The sequence below is a fragment of the Molothrus ater genome, chromosome 7, assembly GCF_012460135.2.
Source record: "Molothrus ater isolate BHLD 08-10-18 breed brown headed cowbird chromosome 7, BPBGC_Mater_1.1, whole genome shotgun sequence".
NCBI lineage: Eukaryota > Metazoa > Chordata > Aves > Passeriformes > Icteridae > Molothrus > Molothrus ater.
In genome coordinates this window covers 22259069-22281620 of record NC_050484.2, presented here as the reverse complement: position 1 = coordinate 22281620, position 22552 = coordinate 22259069, and the positions used below count along the sequence as shown (strand labels likewise).

Here is a 22552-nt window from a genome sequence, read left to right as displayed (position 1 = left end):
ATGAAGAACATATAAAAAGTAGAATCAGAGAGAACGCAATGGGATGAGGAGATACCAAAAGGAAAAAAAGATGCAGAGCTAAGAAAGGAACAGAGATCTTCCATGCACAGAGGTCAAAAAACAGTTGTGATGATCAAAAAACCAAAGTATCCTGTTTTCTGTACATAGCAAAATGCATTAGAAATAGATGTATTTGATTTCTTTTATTGGTTAGAATATTTAACTTTAGCCACCTTACACAAACCCAGATCATTTTATGCAAGTGATGAGAGGTTTCATTCTGAAATGACCCTGTTGATCTGAACTTATATTCAGATAGAGGTGCAGATCAGAGAAAGTAATGAAGTTTCCACAGTCTGAGCTCAGGAAACATGCATGGGAAGCTGAGGGCAGAGCACACACCTCCCCAGGGCTTGCTTGGCAGTGGCTGAGCCCAGGGTCCCCATGCCTGGCGGCCCTGGAAGATTCTGTAGGGAAGCAGCAGGAAGGCAGCAGTGCCGTTCCTCCAGCAGCCCCTTCTCAGCCCCCTGCCAGCTGCAGCTCCCGCCTTTGTCTCCCCAGTGCTGGCAGGGGCTGGGAAGGGGCTGCCAGAGGGAACGGCAGCTGCTGCCAACAGTCTTCTGTGTGCCAGGATTTCCCGGGGGTCCCTAGGCACTACAGCCAGGAGGTGCCAGCTCCAGAGAGCTCTGCCTCTGCAGAGCACCATGTCCCCCCACCTGCTTGCCATGGCTGTATCTCTCATCCACTCATGGGGGACGGGTCGGCAGCTGCTCCAGATACCCCTGACATGTGCATTTGCCCCTCTTGAACGCAGGCACTCCAGTCCCCATGGCCCTGGCACACTGCACTGTCAGGTCCCACCTGATACAAGATTATCCTGCAGTGCCCACATCCATACCTCGGCACCCTGTACTGCTCTGTCCCTGCACACAGTGCCGAGGGTCTTGCAGCCCTCGCAGCCGCTGCACACCCAGCACATGGCACACATGGCCCAGCGCGGGGTGTGCTGTGCCACAATGCGCGCGCGCACACACAACCTCGGGCTGCGGCCCCGGCACAGGGCATGGCACCCCAGTGTACCCCCAATGGGCACCCCAGTGCACCCCCAACTTACCCCACCTCAGCCCCGCCCCCTGCAGAGGCCCCGCCCCGCCTCCGGGGCCCCGCCCCCGGCGCGCGGTGACGGCGCGGTGACGTCAGCGGAGCTGTCCGCTCAGCACCGCGCGGCGGCCGCGCCGCCACCATGCGCGGGGTCCGCGGCCGGGAGCGCCGGGAGCGCCGGGAGCGCCGGGCGCCGCGGGGCCGCCGCCGCTGCCGCGCCGGGAGCGCAGGTGGGAGCGGGCGGAGCGGCAGAGGGGGGGAAGCACGAGGGGATCCGGCCGGCGGGTGACGCGCCGGACCCCTCGGGGGAAGGGCTGGGGCACCCGGTTCCCGATCCTTCCGTCGTCCGGCGGAGCGAGCGCGGAGCCCAGGATGGGCGTGCGGGGAACCCGCCGTAGCGCCCCCGGGACCCCCGCCCCGAACAAAGAGAGGGGCGGAGCGGCCCCGCGCCCCGGCGGCCTTTGCGGCCGTCGCTCGGCAACGCCGCGCCCGGCCCGGGGCCCGGCAGCCCGGCGGGTGCAGCGGGGCCCAGCCGGGGGGCGACGATGGGGGCGCCGCAGCGGGGCTGTGCCCCGGGCGCTGCTCTCGGCCTCCGCCGCGCTGTGGCCTGCGGGGAAGGGAGGGGGTTCGGGGGCCCGGGGCGGGCGGCAGCAGGTGGGTAAGTCCCGGCGCCAATGAGCAGGCGCTGGGCTCCCCTAGCAACAGTGCCCGCGCCAATGGGCGCCGCGAGCCGCCCGCACCGCTGCCCGCAGCCCTGCCCCGCAGCCCGTGCGGCCCATGGCATCCCCGCAGCGGCCGGCCAGCCCTGCCATGCCGCATCCCCGGTGCCCCGGGTCGGCAGAGCCCTGCTCTCACTGCACACACCATCGCCCATCCCCAGCAGGGCCGGAGCGTCGCGCCTGGGCTCTGCGGGTAAAGTCCAATCCTGCTTAGCGTCCCCCCGCGGGCTCGAGAAGAGGCCCAGCGCTTGGCTGCCCACTCCCTACCCGCCTGCTTCCTTGGGATTAGGCTCTGTGCTCGACTTCCCCACGGGGATTTGCCGTGGCTGGTGTTGCCTTCCCCAGCCAAAGGGAGGAAGGAGGTTGTCGGCAAGGGATGAGATGCCAGTGGAGCCTGTCTGGGCAGCAGCAAGGTGCTGGGCAACAGGAAGCCATGCCTGCAGCCTTTGCCCTCTTCCCAGCTCCTTCCCAGAGCGCTGTTTTTGTGAGCTGTCCTGAACTGGCCGCATAAACTTGGCACTTGAAAGGAGTGATGCTGGCCTGGGGACAATTTGTGACAATAAACCCATTCTAAACCAACTGAGCCTGTAAAGGGACTAGGGGAGTGAAGGGGTGATGGAACTGGCTCCAGGTGGGAGCATGCAGACGGACACTGTAATTAGGTTTAAACTGAAGCTGGATCAGTCTTTGCAGGGGATTATGACCCCTCCATCTGTGTAGGCGCTGCAGGGGGCCTGGTAACTGTTTGCTCAGCATCCCAGCATAGCCACAGTGTTACGGGTGAGCCCTTGGATAAGGGGCAGTGCCAGCTACAGCTGGTGCCCTTCCAGCCCCATGGATTGCTATGGGAGGGCTAGATCTAGTGTGAAGGCCCAATTTGTTTTTACAAGGACAGTGGGAGCTGGAACAGAGATGAAAAATAGCCAGAAATATGATTAGAGGATTGGAGAAAATGCCTTGGAGTACAAGCTTAAAGAGCTCAATCTGTTTAGCCTATAAAAATAGAAGACTGAGGGGTGACTTAATTACTGAGCATAATTACTTCACAGGCAGAAAATACCAAGTTGTGGAAGTCTCCTATTAATCGAACAGGGAAAGGGTACCGGAGAGGCATGGGCAGGAAATTGAAGTCACAGACAAATTATTAAGCGACACGAAGCTCCCAGGGATACAGGCAGACTCTCTGGGGACAGCACATCCCTTCAGCCACAGGTTGGGTGACAGTCTGCACCCCCACTGATGAGGCTGTTCCCCCATTCCCTCTGTTCCTACCCACATAGTGGGGGGACAGAGCAGGATTTCTGGTAGCCAGTGGTGAGTGGTGGGATGGCTGCCGGGCATGTGCCACCAGTTCCTCCATTCTCCTTGTCTCTCTCCCACCAGGTGGGGCGGGTGCCAGGACACAGTTCTGCTGGTGGGCTATGAGGCAGGAGTGGAGATTTTGATGCCTCTCCCAGGAGTCCCCAGAGCCATGACTGCAACTGTGCAGACGCTGCGGTTCAAGCTGCTGCCGCACGAGCCAGGCCAGGAGTGGGGGCACAGCTGCCAGCAGGAAATTGAGCGTCGCTACCAGGTGGTGCCCTCAGTGGTGTGCGCCATGTGCTGCCTTTTTGGCATCATCTACTGCTTCTTCGGTGAGCCAGGCCAGCCCAACTGCTGGTGGGGCAAGTGGGGAGAAGGGGAGAGGGGAGCTGGGGGGTGCTGGCCATGGTGGTCTCCCTGACTATGGTGGTCTCTCCACAGGCTACCGCTGCTTCAAGGCTGTCATGTTCCTGACGGGGCTGATGTTCGGCTCTATCATCATCTTCATGCTGTGCTACAAGGAGCGGGTGCTGGACACACAGCTGAGCGTGGAGGCCTCAGTGGGCATTGGGTTGGGCATTGGAGTCCTGTGTGGGCTGGTCACCATGCTGGTGCGCAGCGTTGGCCTCTTCATGGTGGGGCTGCTCCTGGGGCTGCTGCTGGCGGTGGCCACGCTGGTGGTGATGGAGCAATTCTACCACCCACCAACGGTGTGGATCCCCATCGCACTGCTCTTGGGTGTGGGCATGCTCTTTGCTGTCCTCACACTGCAGTGGCAGCGCTTCTTCACCACCCTCTCCACCGCCGTCTTCGGCAGCGCCATCATGACCGTCACTGTCGACTACTTCATCGAGCTCTTCCTCCTGGTGCAGTACATCTATGAGCGCATCAAGGTGGCCCCTGCTCGCCCCGTGTGCTGGTACAGCTGGGTCATCCTGGGCATCTGGCCGCTCCTCACCACACTGGGTGTCCTGGTCCAGTGGAAGGTCACAGCCGAGGGCTACTCCCATACAGAAGGTGTGTGGGTAGTGGGGCAGATGGGCATGGCACAGGGTGAGTGTAGGAACTGGGAACCTGGAAACCGGGGTGGATGTTTCCAGCATGGGGTTCACAAGATGAGATATGGGGTTCAGGACTCTGTGGTGGCACACCACCCAAGGGAGACCTGGTTGCACAAAGCTGGTGCTGGTTTGGCTGTGGGGATCATTTGGATGTGCTCCCCAGTGCTCACAGGCCACTTTGCTCCACAGTGATCATCAGTCGGCAGCAGCGCCGCGTGCAGCTGATGCGCATCAAGCAGCGGGAAGACCGAAAGGAGAAGAAGAAGAAGCGGAGACCCCACCACCCCCCACCCCACCAGCACAAAGCCCACCCCCCCGAGCCTGCTTACCGCCGCAAGCCCAACCCTGTGCGCCGCTTTGATGGGGACGTGCTCTCCCCCGTGAGTCCCGCAGCCAGGGTAGAGATCTCCCCCAGTCTCCACACTCATTCCTTCGCATCGGGGGGCTGGGGCATGGAGAGGTGCCAGGCACCAGCTAACATCTGAGCTCCTCAAGGGATGAGACTAGGGTGTCCCAGGGACTGAGCAACTCAAGTTGGAATGGGCCATTCCTACCATGGAGCACTTCAGCCTTTTCAAGCAAATGAAAACTGCTGGCCAAGAGCACTGTTGGCATAGCAGAAATAAGCAGTAGGCAAGGTGCAAAATGCCCAGGGGAGGGATAAGGCTGTGCTCCCTGCTGTGGCCAGCCACTGCAGGGCCCAAGTACTGGGGATTTCACTGGGTTGTTTTTGGGAGGGGGCAGGGAGGGGGGCTGCAGCAGCATTTAGGATGGGGTGGAGGGGTCCAGGAGCAGAGCCCCCCTCACTTTCTGTTCCTCTCTCACAGAGCTACATCCAGAGTTTCCGAGAGCGGCAGACAGGACCGTCACTGAACAGCCTCATTGCCAGCTCCCATGCCGTGGTGGACCTGGACTATGACTGCAGCTCCACCGTGCCCCTCACCTCGGGCTCTGGCCCTGCTGTGAGGGTATAAGCCAACCCAGTGACCTCGAGCAACACCAGCACCCCAGCCTGCTCTGACAGAACCCTTGAGACAGGCAGGGCTTTGTCCTCGGCCCCAAGTGGCCACATGCAGCTTGGGGCTGCAGATGGAAACCCTTCTTGGAGACACATGGGACTTGTCTGGGGAGGCCCCAGCTGCCAGTGGGGCCCAAAGGTGCTGGGGAAGCCCTTTGGCAGGGACTCAGCCCAAGGACCAGAACCCATGGACGTGCAGTGCGAGTGGCTCTGCTGGGGTGGTGGGTCCCCAAGCCCCCACTGCTGTGCATTACCCTATGGCCCGGGCACGCTCATCCTGCATCTTAACGTTTCCCCATATTTGAGTCCCTCCCCTTCCCAGGAGCAGCTCCCCACCCCATTGCACCCCCAGCAACTCCCCAAGTGCCTGTCCCCTATGTCCCTTCCTCAAAGAGCAGGTCCCATGCCCTTTTCCCAGCAGGGAATCCCCTGAGCATGTGAGCCCTGTCCCACCCTGTCCCCAAGAGCAGCTCCCAGGCAGTGCTTCCCAAAACCTGCCTCCTCAGAAGATCCTCCTGCCCTAGCCACCCTCCCTACACCCCAGAGCGGCTTGCCACTCCTTTTTCCCAAGCTGGACCGGGGTGGTCCTGGGGCAGAGACTGCCACGGCCAGGTGGTTCCCAAGGTGATGCTGGCAATTGGTGCCTGTCCAGCAGGAGCTGCGCTGGCAGGGTGCATCCCCCACAAAATGTTTTGATGGGAGACAGGACATTGGCTCCAGCCTTTGGGCAAAGGCTGGGCTCCCTCAGGGATGCGGGGACCCCTGCAGCATCAGAGACTGTCGCTGTTTTGTTGGCGACTGGATTTTTATAGTGGCCGGGGGACCCTGGGGCAGGGCAGGGCAGGAGCCCCTGCCCAGAGCACTGCTGCGGGCAGAGGCTCACGCCTTGTATATATTTCTCTTGCTGTGATTTGTATTAACTTATTACAGAGTGAGCCAGGATTTCCCCATGGCCAGGCAGGCAGGATGGTGGTGAGACTGGACTGGGGAGCCCTCTGCTTTGGGAACCCCCCCAGCCCAGCCCAGCTGGCCCCGCTGCCCCAGGAACTGCATGTTTCTGCCAGGCACCCCCTTCCCGCAGCATTGTGCTGCCATCCCCCTTTTCAGTCTCTTTTGTAAATGTGCCAAACGCTGTCGAGGCCTCGGCCACACAGTAAAGAGCCTTTCGGAGTCTGGCGTGCAAAGCCAAGGGCTGTGGGGGGGGCAGGGGTGAGGGTGGCCCAGAGGGCCGGGCTTCCAGGGGTGCTGAGCAGGATGTAGAGTGATGCCACCACTTTTCTCTTAATGAGACCCCAGCTTGCTGGTGTGGAAGAAGCCATGTCAGAAAAAAAGGCTGTTTAATGCAGAGCCCTGAGGCTGGAGCAGGCTGGGGATGGTGTCCGTGTGTCTGTCTATGCCAGGGGGAGCATGACCCCATCTCTCAGCAGTGGCATCTGTCAGTTTGCATGCAGGCCCTGAGAACTGCATCCTGGCTTCTAGCTCCCTGTGGGAACAATGGGAGTCAGAGTGAGCTGGGGCATTGCAAGAACAGTTGGGCCACCCAAAAGTTGTGTCACAGACAAGGAGGAACAGACCCCTGGCCCTGTATCAACCTGCTGCCTCCAGCCCAGCACTCAGACTCTTGCAAGCAGTGGGGGACAGGGGCACGGCACAGCAGCACTGGCAGCTGCCTGCGGTGTCCCTTAGGTGCCCACTCACCCTCCACAAGGAGCCGGGCAGTGGAGCGGTCGTCGAAGGCATCACAGGTGTACGAGTCCTCGTCCTCGGGGCCCACGCGGTGAATGATGAGTGTGCGGTAGCAGTCTAGGTTGCAGATCTCATACTTGTCACCGGCAAAGATCTCGGTGTCCCCACGGAGCCAGCGCACGCGGCCCCGGGCGTGGGACACGGTGCACTCCAGTGTCGCCTTGTGCCTCGCCAGCACCGTCTTGTCCCGCAGTGGCTTCACAATCCGGATTGGCAGTGCTGGTAGATGGGGGCAGGGCGTCAGCACCATGGGGTGAGCAGGCTTCCATGGGGACGCCGCAAGCTGACCTGGTACACCCCAGCCCTGGTGCTGGAGCCCAGCCAGACCTCGCAGCCTGTACTGGTACCTTCCACCTGCAGATTGGCCTCCGAGGTGACTGTCCTGGCTGTGAAGCGGATGAGTCCCTTGTCCTCAGGGCGCACACCACAGAACAGCAGGAAATGCCGGGTCCCTGGGGAGAGAGAGGCTGGCTCAAGGTGACAGCAATGCACACCCATAGTGAGCAGGGGGGCAGGGACCCCCCTTTGTCTACACAAACTCCTCTTGCTTGAATTTGCCCTATCCCAGCCCCAAACCCGTTGTGGAGCCACCTGCATCCCCACCTTCTTGCCGTATCTTCACTGTGCTGGAGACCTTGATCTTCTCCTCATCCCGAAACCACTCGCCCTTCACATCCCCATGTGACACCTCACAGGTGAAGACTGCATTGTCACCCTCCCGGACCTGAACGTCCTGCAGCTCCTGCACAATGTGGACCTGGCGCTCTGCAGGTAATGGACAGGGTGCCAGGGCAGCCAAGGATGAGGGGAGCAGGCAGCGCAGAGTTTGGGGGTGTACACACTGCTGGGAGCTGGGTGACCGTACCCTGTACGTGCAGCATGGCAGAGGCGCGGCAGTCACCTGCATCGCAGGTGTAGCTGCCGGTGTCGGTCAGCTCGCAGCGGCTCAGCTGCAGGATGCGGCGCCGTCCCGCCGAGTAGATGCGGCAGTTGGGCCCTGGCCGCAGCTCCTGCCCGTCCTGCACGATAGCAAACAGGCAACACCCCACTGCTTTGGCCTCTCTGCTCTGTCTGCAGCCCTGGCAGGGAGGGCAGTGGCCAGGGGACAAAACAAGGAGGAGGACACAGCCAGGTGCTGCTGGAGGGGGTAAGGGTGAGCCCTCACCTTGAACCATTTCACCTCTGCATTGGGACGAGACAGCTCACACTCGAAGCTGGCGACTCCCGTCTCTGGGACCCCCAGGTCTCGTGGGACCTTCACCATGGTGACTGGAGGCTCTGAGGAGGCAGGACACAGGACAGGAAGGCTTGATTGGACAAAGGCATGGATTTGGGGCTGCAGGGAAGAGTAGCTGTGCCATTTCAGCATGGGGTGAGAGTGGCACCACCCATGGGCAAGCACTCATGAGTGGTGTTCCAGCTGGCTCTGGACCCAGACCCTGGCCAGGTGTCCCCACTGCTCAGTTCACATCTCCTCCCTGAGGACAGGGGGACACTTGCCAGCACTATATTACCCCTGCTGAGGACAGGAGGACACATGTGCCCAGGGTGGCCCAGCTCAGCCTCGGTGTCTCCCGGTGTGCCAGCGCCAGTGCCACCCACCCCCAGCCTGCCCCAGGGATCGTACCCCGCACCCGCAGATGGGCGCTGCAGCGCAGAGTGTCAGCAGTGAAGGTGACGGTGCCTGAGTCTTCCAGTGCAAGCCTCTCCAGTGTCAGGCTGTGCCCGCAGCCTGTGGCACTGATCCGGCACGTACTGCTGGGCTTCACCCGGATGCCGTCCCGTGTCCACACCCCGGTCACGCCAGGGTGAGACAGTTCCAGGTGAAAGGTGGCCGTCTCCTTCTCGAAGGTCTCCACATCTGTCAGTGGTGTCCGGATCGACACCTTCCGGGCTGTGAGGGACCCATGTCTGTGAGTAGGTGTCTGCTGCACCGCAGAGCCCCTGGCATCCCAGTCTGTGCTTGCTGGATTGTCTAAATCTAGTTGTTTGTACCGGACTCCCACCCCTGCCCACACACCCACCTCTCTGAGCACCCCTTCCAGCAAGTACCAGCTCTGCCCACATGCTCCCATTGCAGCAGCAATGGGTGCCCTCGCTGTCCCCATTCCCAGCCCCATTGCCTTCCATCCCCATCCCCAGCCTTGTACTCACGCTCCACGTGGAGCTTGGCCTGCGTGCGGTCGTGCAGGCTCTCGCAGCGGTAGGTGCCGCGGTCAGCGGGGCCAAGGCAGCAGATGGTGAGGGTGCGCCGGCACCCTGACTCCTGCAGCTGGTACTTGCTGCCCGGCTGAAGGAGGATGCCCTGCTTCAGCCACTGCACCTCGGCAGCCTCGTGGCTCACCTCCACCTCCAGGCACACGTCCCCCTGCTCCTCTGCCACCACATCCTGCAGCTTCCGCACAAACAGCACCTGTGCCTCTGCATGGCCCATGTGCTGGGTCAGCAGCCGGCCCCAGGGCTGTGTCTTGGGCTGAGCCCCAGCTTTGTTCTTCCCCCTCACCTTGTACACTCAGCCGAGCTGTGCTCACCAGCCCCTCGGCATTGGCTGTCACAGTGCCTGCATCACCGGTCTGGCACTGCCGGAGGGTGAGGCTGTGGCACAGCCCACTCCTTGTCACCAGCAGACGCTCACTGGGGACCACGGACTGGCCATTCAGCTGCCATGTCACAGCCACATCTTCGGGGGATACCAGGCACTTGAAGGTGGCATCCTCCCCCTCCAGCACTGTCAGGTTCTGCAGCTCCATGATGATCTCCACCACCCTGGGGACTACAGCCAGGTTGTTAGGGCACGGCATAGGGGACCCCCCGTCATGTAGAGACGCTGAGCATTCCTGCAATCCTGGCATCACTGTGCCAGCATCCCTACCACCCCCATGGAATAGGCGTCCCCCAGGTGGTGGAGGAGCCTTGGGCTCACCCTGCACCGTCAGCGTCGCCAGGGTCTGGTCGTCGTTGGACTCGCAGCAGTACTCGCCGGCATCCCCGGGCTCCACGCGGCTCAGCACCAGCGACCGCTCCCGTCCCTCTGCCGTCATCTGCCGGCGGGGGCCAGGCGCCAGCACCCGTCCGTCCTTCCGCCACACCACGTCGCCCCGCGCCTTGCAAAGCTCGCACCACAGCACCACCCGCTCGCCCTGCCGCGCTCGCACGTCCGACAGCCCGCGCAGGAACTTCACCCGCAGCTCTGCACAGTCAAACCCCCCATATCAGCACCCGCTGCTGCTGCAGGGGGATCCCCGGGCACCCCCATTGCCCCCCTGCCGCCCACCTCGGACGTTCACGTCGAATTGCATCTGGTCGTGGGGGGAGAGGCAGGTGTAGGTGCCAGCGTCCTCCATGGCCACGTTGTGGATGATGAGGCTGTGCACGCGGCCGTCCCGGCGCAGCTCGCAGCGCTCGCCGGCCACTGCTGCCTGCCGCGGGCCCAGCCAGGTGACATCGCATCGCTCCGTGGAGGTGATGGCAGAGAGCACGGCACTGCCGCCCTCCAGCACCAGCAGCTTCTCCTGCTCCTCTCGTTTGTTCACGAACAGCACGGGTGCCTCTGCCGGAGGAGCACTGGGCTCAGCTGTGGCCCTGCCAGTGGCACCAGCATGGCGTGGGGGTGCCAAGCATCCCGGTGTGAGGCAGGATGAGACTGCTCCTGCCCCTGGCATGGGCGCGGGACACCTCCAGGCTCACCTTTCACATGCAGTGTGAAATGCACCTCATCATCACCAGCGTCGCAGAGGAAGATGCCACCGTCACCCAGCTCTGCTTGCTTGATGGTGAGGCTGCGCGTGGGACCCTCGCTGCACACCAGCAGCCGCCCACCTGAGCACAGCATCTGTCCATCCTTCTGCCACTGCACTGCCGCTGTCTCCGGGGACAGCCGAGCCACCAGTGTCACGCTGTCCCCCTCCTGCACCTCCAGCGGGCTCTGAGCCTCCTCCTTGTTGACAATGCACACAGGCCGAGCTGAGGGGCACAGGGGACAAGGCAGGGTTCAGGGATGTCCCCACAGTGTGGGGCAGTGCAGGGATAGGACTGCTTCAAGAGGAGGGGTGATCCCTCAGTGTTTGGCAGAAGGGCTGTGGGGCTGGCTGGGGGTCATGGTGGGACTAGACAGGGGTCCCAAGGGGTAGGCATGCAGGATGGAGAGGTCTGGCAGCTCAGGGTTCACTCAGGGAAGGGACAGCAGCAGAGCCCATCACTCCCACATCACTCCCTGTACAGGCAGCACAGCTGCCATGTTGAGACCATTAATTTCATTGTACGCCCCCCACCCAGAACACCTTGCTGGGGAGCCAGGACACCCGCCTGCAACAGGCCCCCTCCCACCCTGCACAGCCCTCCATCTCCAGCTGATAAGGGTCCAGGCTGAGCTCAGCCTTTGGCAGCCAAAGCAGGAGGAGCGGCGCCTGGGAGCCAGCCAAGGCTAAATTTAAACAGCCCCTGGCTGGGGGAGGCAGCAGGGACATGTCTCGCCACGACCCTGACATGTCTCTTTCTAACCAACGGCTCCTGTAGGGTTGGGGACAGGGCTCCCACCCTTCCCTGCCATGCTGCCACCCCGGCCTCTGCATCAGCAAGGTCACAGAGGCTTCCCCTCCCCTTGTGTCTGTGGCACGACCCCACCATTCTGGGGGTCCCTGGGTTCTGAGCCAGCTCACCCATCACCTCCACATTTGTCACCATGCGGTCGCTGGCAGCGTCACAGATGTAGCACCCTGCGTCGCCGAGCTGTGCCCCAGTGATGGTGAGCTGCCGCAGCACCCCGCGGGCCTCCACCTGCACCCGCTCACCCGGATGCACCTCCTGGCCATTCCGGAGCCAGCGCACAACGGCGTCAGGCCGAGAGAGCTCACAAGCCAGCACCAGGTCTTCCCCGGCCACCAGGCAGAGATGTGCCGTGGCACCCGTGCTGCTCACAATGGTCACCGGTGGCTCTGGGACTGGAGAGATGGGCTGTCACCACAAAAGCAGCCTGTGCTGGGCATCACAATGGCCAGACCCTGTCCAGACTCCTCTGGCTGCAGCTGAGCAGCACAGGGGTTTCCACAGGGCCACCACACAGATGCAGCCCACTCCCCATGTGCCCCCCACCAGCCTCCCTGTGCTCACTGCCACCCAGCCCAGCCTCACACCACCCTGGCAGCAGCCACAGACCCACCTCACTCCTCTCCCCCTACCATCCCCACCAGGACCTCCTGCTCACCTTCTACAGTGATGAAGAAGACAATGCTGTCATCACCAGTGTCACAGAGATACTCCCCAGCGTCCTTGCCCGTAGCACCCAGGATCACGAGGGATCGGCGCACCCCGTCCTCCTCCAGCCGCACACGCCCCGTGTCCTGCAGCTTCTCCCCGTCCTTGTACCACTTCACCTCCCCATGGGTGTGTGAGAGCTGCACCTCCAGCACCAGGTCCTCCATGGCCTGGCAATGCCGGTGGGTTGGCAGAACATCCTTCTCCAGGATCCTGACCAGCGGATCTGCAGCATCCAGCACCAACAGAGCTGAGGTCTCTGGGGTTTGTGCATCCAGCAGCCCACACCAGGCTCTTCCCTACCCTCATGCTCACCCAACACTTGGATGGTGAAAGTCACTGTGTCATTGGCCGTGGCACAGGTGTATTTTCCAGAGTGCTCAGCTTGGGCAGCAGGGATGAGCAGCCGGTGATGGACACCCTCCTCCTCCAGGACCAGGCCGCCCCCAGCCTCGAGCCTGACACCCTCCTTTGCCCAGCACACGGGTGTATCCGCACGGGACAGCTCACAGCACAGTGTCACCGTCTCCCCCGGGGACACCGTCATGACAGGGACAGGTCTGCAGGGCTGCAGGATCCTCACTGGGGGCTCTGCAGGTATGGCATGTCTGTGATACAAAGCAGCGCAGGGACAACGCAGCCCTGGGCACTCCTCTGCTGCCAGCCCCAGGTAAGCTCCTGTGCTGTGTGGCCCAGAGGATGGGCACCCACTGGTGGCCAGAACCACATCAGCACTGACCTGACACTTTGACATCGAAGGAGACGGCCTCGTCCTTGGTCTCGCAGATGTACTCGCCTGCATCCTCTGCACTGCTCTTGGGGATGAAGAGGCAGCGCCAGGCCCCCTCCACCAGCAGCAGGAGGTTATCGGTCTCATCCACCTCCAACCCATCCTTGAACCAGTGCACCGGAGCATCCGGCACGGAGAGCTGGCACCGCAGTTCCACACACCCCGGTGCCTGAACCAGCAGCTCCAGTGAGTGCTGTGGAGGCTGCAGGATCCTCACTGGTGGCTCTGTTGGGGGTGTAGAGGAAGAGTGTGAGACCTGCTCAGTGCTCTGCTCCTGGCTCTGCTGTGTCTATTTACTGTCACCTGTGTCCCTGTCCCCATGGGGCTGTATGGAAGATACATCCTCTCACCCCAGGGCAAGGAGGTTGGAACTGCTCAGGGGAAGGGGCACAGAGATGCAACTGCATGCCCTCCTCCACAATGCTGAGGGCAGGGAGTAGGGCTGGGGACCCTAGAGCACAGAGATGGGGCAGTGCTACCCTTTCCAGGATGTCCCTGCTGTGCCACCAACCTGCCACCAAGATGGAGTAGGAGACAGATGCATCGCTGGCATTGCAGAGGAACTCCCCTGTGTCTTGTATCCGGGCACAGGGCAGCACCAGGCGGTATTGCAGCCCTTCCTGCTCCAGCACCAGGCTCTCGCCCACCTCCACTTCTTTGCCATCCTTGTACCAGCGCACGGGGGACACTGGGCGGGACAGCTGGCACCAGAGCTCCACGCGCTGCCCGACCACGTAGGAGTGAGAGGCCTCCTTGTTAGAACTGACAATCCTCACTGGTACCTCTGCTGGGAACATGGCAGGGCTCAGCTGTGCTGCTGGGTGAGTCCCACGTGAGGACAGGAATCCCCTGGGCAGCTCACTGCTCACGGTCACCCTGAAGCTGGCAGCACCGTCCCTGGCACGGCACATGTACCCCCCTGGGTCAGGCAGTGCAGCTGCAGCAATGTGCAGCCTCTGTGAGCATCCCTCTGAGCAGATGGCCAGGACCTGCATTGGGACCATGACCTCCCTGTCCTTCAGCCAGTGGACAGGGGCATTTGCAGAGGACACCTGGCACTCCTACACCAAGGGCAGCCTTCTAGCACTTCCTAGAGCTGCTCTGCCTCCATCACTGGGGTGAGGTGGGCCTTCAGGGCTGAGAGGACCAAGACCTTGTGTCACTTGGCCTCCCATCCTACCTGCTCTGGCAGCAGTGGCCATGGGTATCCCAGCCCTGCAGTGCTGGTAGCTGCAAGCTGAGGGAACAGCAGGGCTGGGGTGTGAGGTGCATCACCCAGAGGCAGGCAGCTGGTTGTGCTCTGGAGTGTAGGGGGGCAGTGTGACACAGAGCTCTGGGAGGAGACAGACCAGCTTGTATGCTCCTGCCCACATCCCCTTCCAAGCCAGGGGCATGGGCAAGGAACTACTACTGAGGTGCTGAAGCCACAGTGTGAGCAAGGAGCTGGGGCAGAGGGAGAAGGGGGAGAGGGATGTAGGTGTCTGTTGTACCCACCTGCCACGGTGACTGTGTAGAAGACAGAGTCCTCGCCAGCATCACAGACGAACTCCCCTGTGTCCTGTGGCTGGGCGCAGGGCAGCACCAGCTGGCACTGCAGCCCCTCCTGCTCCAGCACCAGGCTCTCACCTGCCTCCACCTCCTCCCCATCCTTGTACCAGTGCACGGGGGCTGCTGGGCGGGACAGCTGGCACCACAGCTCCACACGCTGTCCAGCCACGTAGGTGTGGGAGGCCCCCTCGTTGGAGCTGACAATCCTCACCGGCTCCTCTGTCACGGAGAGACATGGGGCTCAGCCAGGACATAAGGACCAGAGCCAGTGATGGTGGCCATCACAGCCCTGTGTGGAATGATGGCTTCACCATTTGTTGGCTTTAAGGCTGGAAGGCACCAATCATCTACATTCTACATAGCACAAGCTTCTGGACCATCGTGCCTGGGTCTCCCTCTTCTCTCACATATTACAACCAGGAGGAGCACCAGGCTTTGAACTGGCTGTAAATTGCTGCAGTGCCCTTGCTCCCATGGTACCTGCCCTGCTTTTCCCTATGGTGGAGCTGAAGGTTGTGGAGGGAGGATGCACATAGGCAAGCTCCAGCACTGATAACCACTGTCTGTGGTGCCAGCACCAGCCCCTGCAGCTGCTCTTCCAGGGGGTGCCCTCCCCTCTGCCTATCTCCCAATTTCAGAGGCCACCAGGTGCCAGCCAGTGCTTCTGTCATGGCTCAGCCTTGACATTTGCTTATGCTGTGGCCCAGGAATGTGGTTTGCTTGCAGCCAGCAGCCCCATCCCTCCAGCTTACCAGGACCCAGGACCCAATTCCAGATTGCAGTAATCACTAAAATCACCATTAATTTGCTATATAAAATATGTGCCACTGCTCACACCGCCCCTCTGAATTGAGTCAGAGCTCTAAAAACAGAGGGGCTCCTAGCAGAAATTTTATCTGACCAGCCCTCCTCTCTCCTGGGAAAGTTCAGGATGCCACCTAGAGCCAACACTGCCTGTCTGGCTGTGCACACTGCAGCCAGCCCTAGCTGCTCCCGACTCTGGTGCTCACAGAACCCACGGCTCCGTGCGGGCACAAGGTACAGCCAGCTCTGGGCCACAGTGGTGGACAAGCACTACCTGCCCTTCCACAGCCCTCATCTGCTCCACGCTGGGTGTCGGGGTGGAAGCTTCCCAGACAGCTCCCAGCTGTGCTGCCCAGGCGCAGGTGCACAGCGCTGCCCCGCAGAGTGCGGAGCGGTGCGGCGCCGGTTTGCAGCGATTAACCTGCCGCACGCTGAGCCTGCATCCGCCCAGCCCCCTGATCAAAGCACTGGCGGCCGCCTCTCTCCCTGGACCTGCTAAAAGCAATCACATTGCTGGAGTGCAGCTGGAGGTGCTGAGCAGCACTGAAGTGAGGGGATAATGTGCCAGCCCTCAGCGGGCAGCATCGCTCTGGCCTCAGCCTCTCACTAGTTCTGAGGGAGCTCCAGTGCTCAACAGCTGATAGAAAACCCAGAGGATGCTGGGGATAGCCGAGCTTGAGACAGGCAGGCTACGTGCCACAACAGCCCGATGGGGGATAGCTGAGATGCCTCAGGGAAACCCAAACGTGCCACAGCAGTGCTTGACTGCAGCAGCCAGCCTGGCACTTGTGCCAGAGAGGTGTCAGCCTGAGCCTCCAGGCACCCACCCCCAGCCCTGCCGGTGACATTGATGTCCAAATCCAGATTGAACCAAGACAGCCTCCCTAAGACCCTTCTGTCAAAGTGATGCAAAGCTGCTCAGCCAAAAGGCTGAGCTTCAGCAGATGGTGTTCCCTCTCCCAGCCTAGGGAAGCAGAGCTCTCCATGCCCCGCACTCCCACACAGCACACGACTCTTGCCTCTTCCCAAAGCCCACACTGCCTGTCCTTCCCACTGGCAATTTTGCCTTTATCTCACTAAAACCCCCTCCCTTCCTCACCCTCCTAGCAGTCACCACTCCACTGACTCTTCAGCATCTCTTATCACTCATCATATCTTCACTCCTGCGTCCTAGGCCATCAAGTTTGGCCCTTTGCCATGTGTTAACACCACAGTGAGGCTTTACCACTGTGGTCACATCACCTTTCAACTGGGCTTGAGCCCTGCCCCTGCTTGCCTTCCTGTGGTTGTGGGATGTGGGTTTTGGGGCCAGCAAGGGGAAGCCTTTCACTTGCTTTCAGCTTTCATTATCCTCTGCCAGGCAGTGATGCCAGCAGCTGCTCCACAGCCGGGGCAGCCGCCCCAGGGTGCTGAGCCCTGCTCCCAGCCAGCAAACAACTCCCAGCCATCGGTCTCCAGGCAACTGCTAATTTTCAGGTCAGCAATTAACGCTGTCCATCAGAGCAATGACCATCCATGAGTCACCCCATGCCAGGTGCCAGGCCCACTATTTTTAGGACCTTGGAGGAAGGCTTGGTTACTAGCCATGGCAGAAGTCCGGCAAACACCCTGGTGTGGAGGTGCTGGGTGCTCTCCTGTGCTCTAGTGTTTCAGACAGGCTGAGTGAGCTGTTCCCTCTGGCAGCTGGTCCGAGTCCCACAAGGACCCCAGCAGAGCAACCAACCAAACTGCTGGTGAGCACCTGGCAAGATCATGTCTGACAAGTATCCCATCACAGCAGGTGACAGCAATACTGACACCAGCACATGCATTGTGGCATCCTGCTCTGGCAAAGAAAGCCCCCTGTGACCCTACCAGCCCTCCTGCATCACACTCACCTGCCACAGTGATGGTGTAGAAGGCAGAGTCCCCACCAGCATCACAGACAAACTCCCCTGTGTCCTGTGTCTGAGCGCAGGGCAGCACCAGCTTGCACCGTGGTCCCTCCTGCTCGAGTACCAGGCTCTGGCCCACCTCCACCTCCTCTCCATCCTTGTACCAGCGCACTGGGGCTGCTGGGCGGGACAGCTGGCACCACAGCTCCACACGCTGTCCAGCCATGTAGGTGTGCGGGGCTTCCTCGTTGGAGCTGACGATCCTGACCGGCACCTCTGCCAGGGATAACGTGGGCCTCAGCATGACTGGCCTCAGCTTTCAGCCACATGGTGGAGGCAAGAAGCAGGGCAGGAGCACTATCAGGAGGTAGGGGCCAGGCTCCCACACAGTCCCCAGCTCACCAGTCACGGTCACCACAAAGCTCACGGCATCATCCCCAGTGTCACAGGTGTACACCCCAGTGTCTGAGGGACACGCTGAGCGGAGCAGCAGCCTCCGCACGCAGCCTTCTGCCTGCACTGCGATAACATCATCCAGGGGCACGGCCTTGCCATCCTTCAGCCAGCAGACAGGGGCATCCGGGGTGGACACCTGGCATTCCAGCAGCACAGGCATCCCTGCTGGCACTTTTCGGAGCCGTTCAGCCTCAGACACTGGGGCGATGCGGACCTGTGGGGCTGAGAGACATTGAGAAGCAGTGAGAAGCATCCTCCAGCATGACACCCCCTGCTGCTGGGGTCCTGGTAGGACTCCAGGGTGAGTGCCCTGATCACCTTGCACATGCAGGATAGCTGAGTCCCGCACACCACCAGACACAAAGGTGACCTGGGCCCCACTGTCAACCAGTTGTGCTCCCCGGATCAGCAGCGAGTGCTCCATCCCACGGTGCTGTACACTGCACCGGCCGCCCGCGTCCTCCTCCTCAGCCAGCCTGGCACCGTTGAGGAACCAGGACCCATGCACCGCAGCCGACAGCTCCAGGGAAAACTGTGCATCCTCACCATCCCTCACCCACGCGTCCTGCAGACCCCTCTCCAGACGAGCTGCTGGGGCTGGAGCACAGTCGGACTGAGCCTCAGTGGCACTGACTGCCAGCACACTGTGGCACGACATCCCAGCTTTAGCCTGACTCCTCACCAAGATGCACAGATCCAGGGAACTCCACAGGGCTGCTCCTGCCGTGCTTGTTGGCGGCAGAGATGCGGAAGCAGTAGTCGGCCTCGCGGGGCACGCTGTCGCCCAGCACCCGCACGCTGCTGGGCAGGTCGGTGGCAAGGCACTGCACCCAGTCCCCTCCCGCTGCCTCCCGACGCTCCAGCAGGTAGTGGCCGGCAGGGCGGAGGTGGGAATCAGGCGCGGGACACCAAGTCAGCAGAGCCGTGTTAGTCTCCACCACGCTCATCTCAGCTGCCACCGGTGCGCTCGGAGGGTCGTGCTTCACACCTGCAAGTCACAGCCCAGGTTGCCTACTTGGGGAGGCTCTAGGTGGGGTGGCAGAAGGGCTAAGTGGGGATACACAGCCTGTTTCTTTGGGGATTCTCTCTCTGATGGAGAGGATGGTCCTGCTCCCATGTAGCATGCTGCTGGCTACAGGGGTTTGTGAGTGCCTGTGAAGCTGGGATCCTGGAGCCCAGCTCGAAGCCCCCTTCCCAGAAAACACATTGCAGCATCACAGCCCCAGCATATAGGGTGCCTATTCCATCAACCCTTCTGTATCACCCCTCTTGAACAGGCAGGAGAGAGGACACAGGACCCCTTCAAGGCTGGAGCTTACACTTGACTCGGAGCTGGGAGGATGTCTGCGACTCCCCGACAGTGAAGGAGATGATGCCCGCGTCCTGGCGGGTGACATGCACCAGCACCAGGAGGTGTGTCCTGCCGAAGCTCTTGAGCACGGTACGGGGTGACTCCCGCAGCTGCAGCCCATCCCGGCTCCAGCAGCTGCCCTCCACCACATCCCGTGTCTCCACACAGAAAACTGCGTTCTCCCCCTCCATCACATCCAGCTTCCGTGGCAGCCGCTTTGCAATCACCCCTATGGGAAGAGATATATTAGGGAGGAATTCTGGGAACCGGGATGGGCTCTTTGAGGTGGGAGAGGAGGAGGAGGAGGAGAGGCAGCAGCAGGCACCAGCCAAATGGAGGGAAGGCAAATGCAGGGGGCAGTGGGGATCCTGGCAAGGAGGGAAATAGGAAGGCAAAGCTGTGCTACCGGTGGCCTGAGCCCACCTCGGACAGAGACCTCGGCGATGCTGCGTCCTTTGTCCTTCATCTGGCAGAGGTAGATGCCGTCATCATCGATGCGGGCATCGCGGATGGTCAGGCGCCGCACCACCCCCTGCTCCTCCATCACATACTTGTGGCTGGGCTGCAGCTCCCTGTCCTCCAGGTACCAGGAGGTGGGGATGGTCTCCAATGGCACCTGGCACTCCAGCACTGCATCCTCCCGCTCTGCTACCTCCACGTCTGCCAGCTGCACCTGGAACCGCAGCCGGTGCTCTGCCACAGGAAAAGACAGGAGCTTAGGGCATGTGGGGTACAGCATCCACTGTCAGCCCTTTGCTCAAGGTGCTCCCAGCTCACAAAGAGCTGCAAACCCTTGTCCCTCCTTTGCCCTCTCCTTTGGCTTGCATGAGACAGACACTGCCCTGACAAGGACATCCCCCAGAGCAGGGAGGACCAGGGCACAGCCTGGGGAGACACAGGGATGCCTCCAGTATCTCAGCAGGAAGTTCTGGGGGATGCAGGAGCATGGAAGCCAGCATGCTGCAGCAGGCATCTCAGTGGAGGGGAGCAGTGGGGTGTAGGCAGGGGCTGCACCAGTTCCTGGGTAACCCCAGCCACGGCTGTCCCCAGCTGGCTGGATGGCTCGGGGGGAATTGGGCAGCTGCCAGTGCAGACTGTTGGAGCCATGCCCTGCAGGGCTGGCTGCCAAAATCACTCAGCACTTCCAGGGGAATTTGTCACCAAGGCACTGTCCCTCTTCCCTGTTTGTGGCTGGACACCTGCAGTCATCCTGAGAAGCCACACCTCTGTTTGCAAGGAGAGAGACATGGACCAGGACACAGCTCCTGGAGAAGCCCAGCGTCCCCTGCTTCCAGGCCACAGCTCTGTCCTGAGGAGCCTGGGGTGACCCTGGCTGCACAGGGCAGGAAGGAGCCCAGAGATGCTGTGCTCCCACACAGACACACCCCTGCCAGACAAACTTCCCTGAGCCCCCCCAGGGCCCGGCCACCTCTGACACTCCTTGGATGTGTTCCTACCTTTCACCTGGAGCTGCACTGCGCTGAGGGTCTGGCCAGCAGTGTTGGAAGCAGTGCACATGTACAGCCCCTGGTCCTGAGGTTTGCAGTACAGCACCTTGAGGATGAAGTAGCCCTCCCGGTCCTCGTAGATGAGATGCCTGCGGCCAGGAGCGAGGGGTTCACCATCTTTCTGCCAGATGATCTCTGGCTTGGGCTTGCCAGTAACGTAACAGCGAAACTTGGCGTGCTTCCCTGCGCTCACGGCAAATGCCTTGGCCCCTGGCACCCTGGCCGGCGCTACGCCATTGGGCACCCAGGTGTCCGGTGCCAGGCGCCGTCCCGCTGCGTGCCGCCGCCACCGCTGCCGCTCCGCCAGTGCCTCGGCACCATCGGCAGGGCAGCCATTGGGGAGCCCGTCCGGCAGCGCCTGGGGCTCAACCAGGAGCACGGCAGCAGCCAGGGCCTCCTGGGAGCCGCTGCGTGCCCGGCAGACGTACACTCCCCCATCCTGGGGCCGGGCACTGAACAGCTTCAGGAAGTGCCAGTCCTCCGGTTTCTGCCCCACTGCGAAGTGGCTGCTCTCAAAGAGTTCGGAGAGCTTGTGCCCGTCCTTCTCCCACTCCAGCACGGGGCAGGGCTGCCCAGACACCCTGCAGGTGAACATCACGTCCTCCCCCCGGCACACCCGCAGGGAGGAGGGGGCAATGAGGAAGGCAGGTGCGACGCTGCCTGAGCATCCCTCCTCCTCTCGCCGCTCCGCTGGCTCCACCCTGAGCATGGTGGCAGCGTAAGTCTCACCAACGCTATTCTTGGCCCTGCAGACGTAGAGTCCACTATCCTTGGGGGTGGCACAGGACACCAGCAGGCTGTACAGGTCCCCTTTGGACTCCATATGGAAACGGCCCGAGGGCTCAATGGCATTCTTGTCCTTTTCCCAGAGGATGCTTGGCTGGGGATCACCCACGATCTGGCAGCTCAGGACCGCATTGGTGCCACTTCGGACCGTGAAGGCGCGTGGATAGGCCAGGAACCTGGGGGCTCCCCCGAACCCCTCCATCACCAGCTCCCCAGGGTCACGGCAGGCAGCTGGCTGGAGCAGCAGTGGGGACCATCAGCCTGGGGGGACGTACACACAGACTAGAGTGGGGGCTCAGGCTTCATCAAAGAGATGGACCAGTGTGGAGCCCCCAACCAGGAGGGACCCACACCTGGAGCCAAATCCCCAGCATGGACCCCCTGCTTCAGGAGCATCACCCTCATTTGGAGCAGAACAGCCCCACTGGATCTGCCCCCGAGTCACCCAAATCATGCATTTCCCAGCCCAAGGCAACAGGAGAGGTGACAAAAAGTGGCTCTTTGCACCCCGGGGGGCTGAGACACTTGAAGCTTATCCCAGGGCTGCAGAGGGGACTCCAGTTCCAGAGATGGGGGACCCCTGTCTAGACAGGGAGCATGGGCAGCTGCTTGCTGGGTGCTGGGGCTGGGGGACAGCGGAGGCAAAAGGGCCCCCGCCCGCCCCTTCCCCACCCGCCGGGCATTCACATTCCTGCAGTATCGGGTGGTGGCAGAGCCGCATTCCTACAGCATCTGGGCCGGCTCAGCGGGCAGGTGCTGACACGGGGCTGTCACGGGCCCGAGGCCCCGGCTGGAACCGGACTGGGACTTCCTCCCAGACCTGGGTGGGCAGGGGACCCACTGTGCCACCCCACAGGGCAGTGCCCTGGGGCAAAATGGGGCTCTGGGAAAGGGTCCCCCTCCCAGAGAGTAGCCCCACAGGCAGGATCCAGCCCTTGTGCACTCAAAACTACAGCTGGAAATCATCAGTCCCAGGGGAAAAAATGAAAGCCGGGGAGATGGGTCCTGCTTTTGCAGGGCACTGCCTCCATCCCCGGCTTTGTGGGTAACCGTGCCCACCGTCAGGGGCAGTAGTGGGCAAGGTGCTCTGTGCCTCCTCCCGGTGAGTGCACCCCACCCTCTGCCCGCACCATGGCTGGGACTGGGGCAGGGTCGTCTCTGACTTGCTCAGGCAGGGGGAGGGGAAACAAAAATACTTCTTGAATGAGCCAGAGGGTAGGAGAGGGCTGGTCCCC

General features: G+C 61.6%; 2 protein-coding genes across 3 annotated transcripts; one reads left to right on the top strand and one right to left on the bottom strand.

The window, feature by feature from the left end:
* The first annotated feature begins 1229 nt into the window (after positions 1 to 1229).
* Positions 1230 to 6371, top strand: TMEM198 (transmembrane protein 198). 2 transcript variants are annotated; one of them, XM_036386951.2, is made up of 5 exons: positions 1230 to 1331; positions 3204 to 3454; positions 3564 to 4139; positions 4373 to 4581; positions 5011 to 6371. In XM_036386951.2, the coding sequence occupies exons 2-5, from the start codon at positions 3265 to 3267 to the stop codon at positions 5155 to 5157; spliced, it is 1122 nt and encodes a 373-aa protein (XP_036242844.1). In that variant the 5' UTR covers positions 1230 to 1331; positions 3204 to 3264; the 3' UTR covers positions 5158 to 6371. The 2 variants fall into 2 exon arrangements, with proteins under 2 accessions (XP_036242844.1, XP_036242843.1); XM_036386950.2 differs by having other exon boundaries at positions 1231 to 1331; positions 4373 to 4563.
* Positions 6372 to 6753: 382 nt separating this feature from the next.
* Positions 6754 to 21563, bottom strand: OBSL1 (obscurin like cytoskeletal adaptor 1). Its single transcript, XM_036386684.2, has 24 exons — positions 20481 to 21563; positions 19447 to 19716; positions 18992 to 19252; positions 18355 to 18660; positions 17991 to 18269; positions 17619 to 17894; positions 17220 to 17492; positions 14485 to 14757; positions 13502 to 13774; positions 12940 to 13215; positions 12516 to 12791; positions 12151 to 12426; positions 11606 to 11887; positions 10635 to 10910; positions 10222 to 10497; positions 9871 to 10137; positions 9451 to 9720; positions 9102 to 9368; positions 8575 to 8841; positions 8113 to 8225; positions 7813 to 7966; positions 7551 to 7712; positions 7295 to 7399; positions 6754 to 7166 (listed from the first exon to the last, which is right to left on the bottom strand). Exons 1-24 carry the CDS (start codon positions 21517 to 21519, stop codon positions 6754 to 6756), a joined length of 6930 nt encoding a protein of 2309 aa, XP_036242577.1. The 5' UTR covers positions 21520 to 21563.
* Positions 21564 to 22552: the final 989 nt, after the last annotated feature.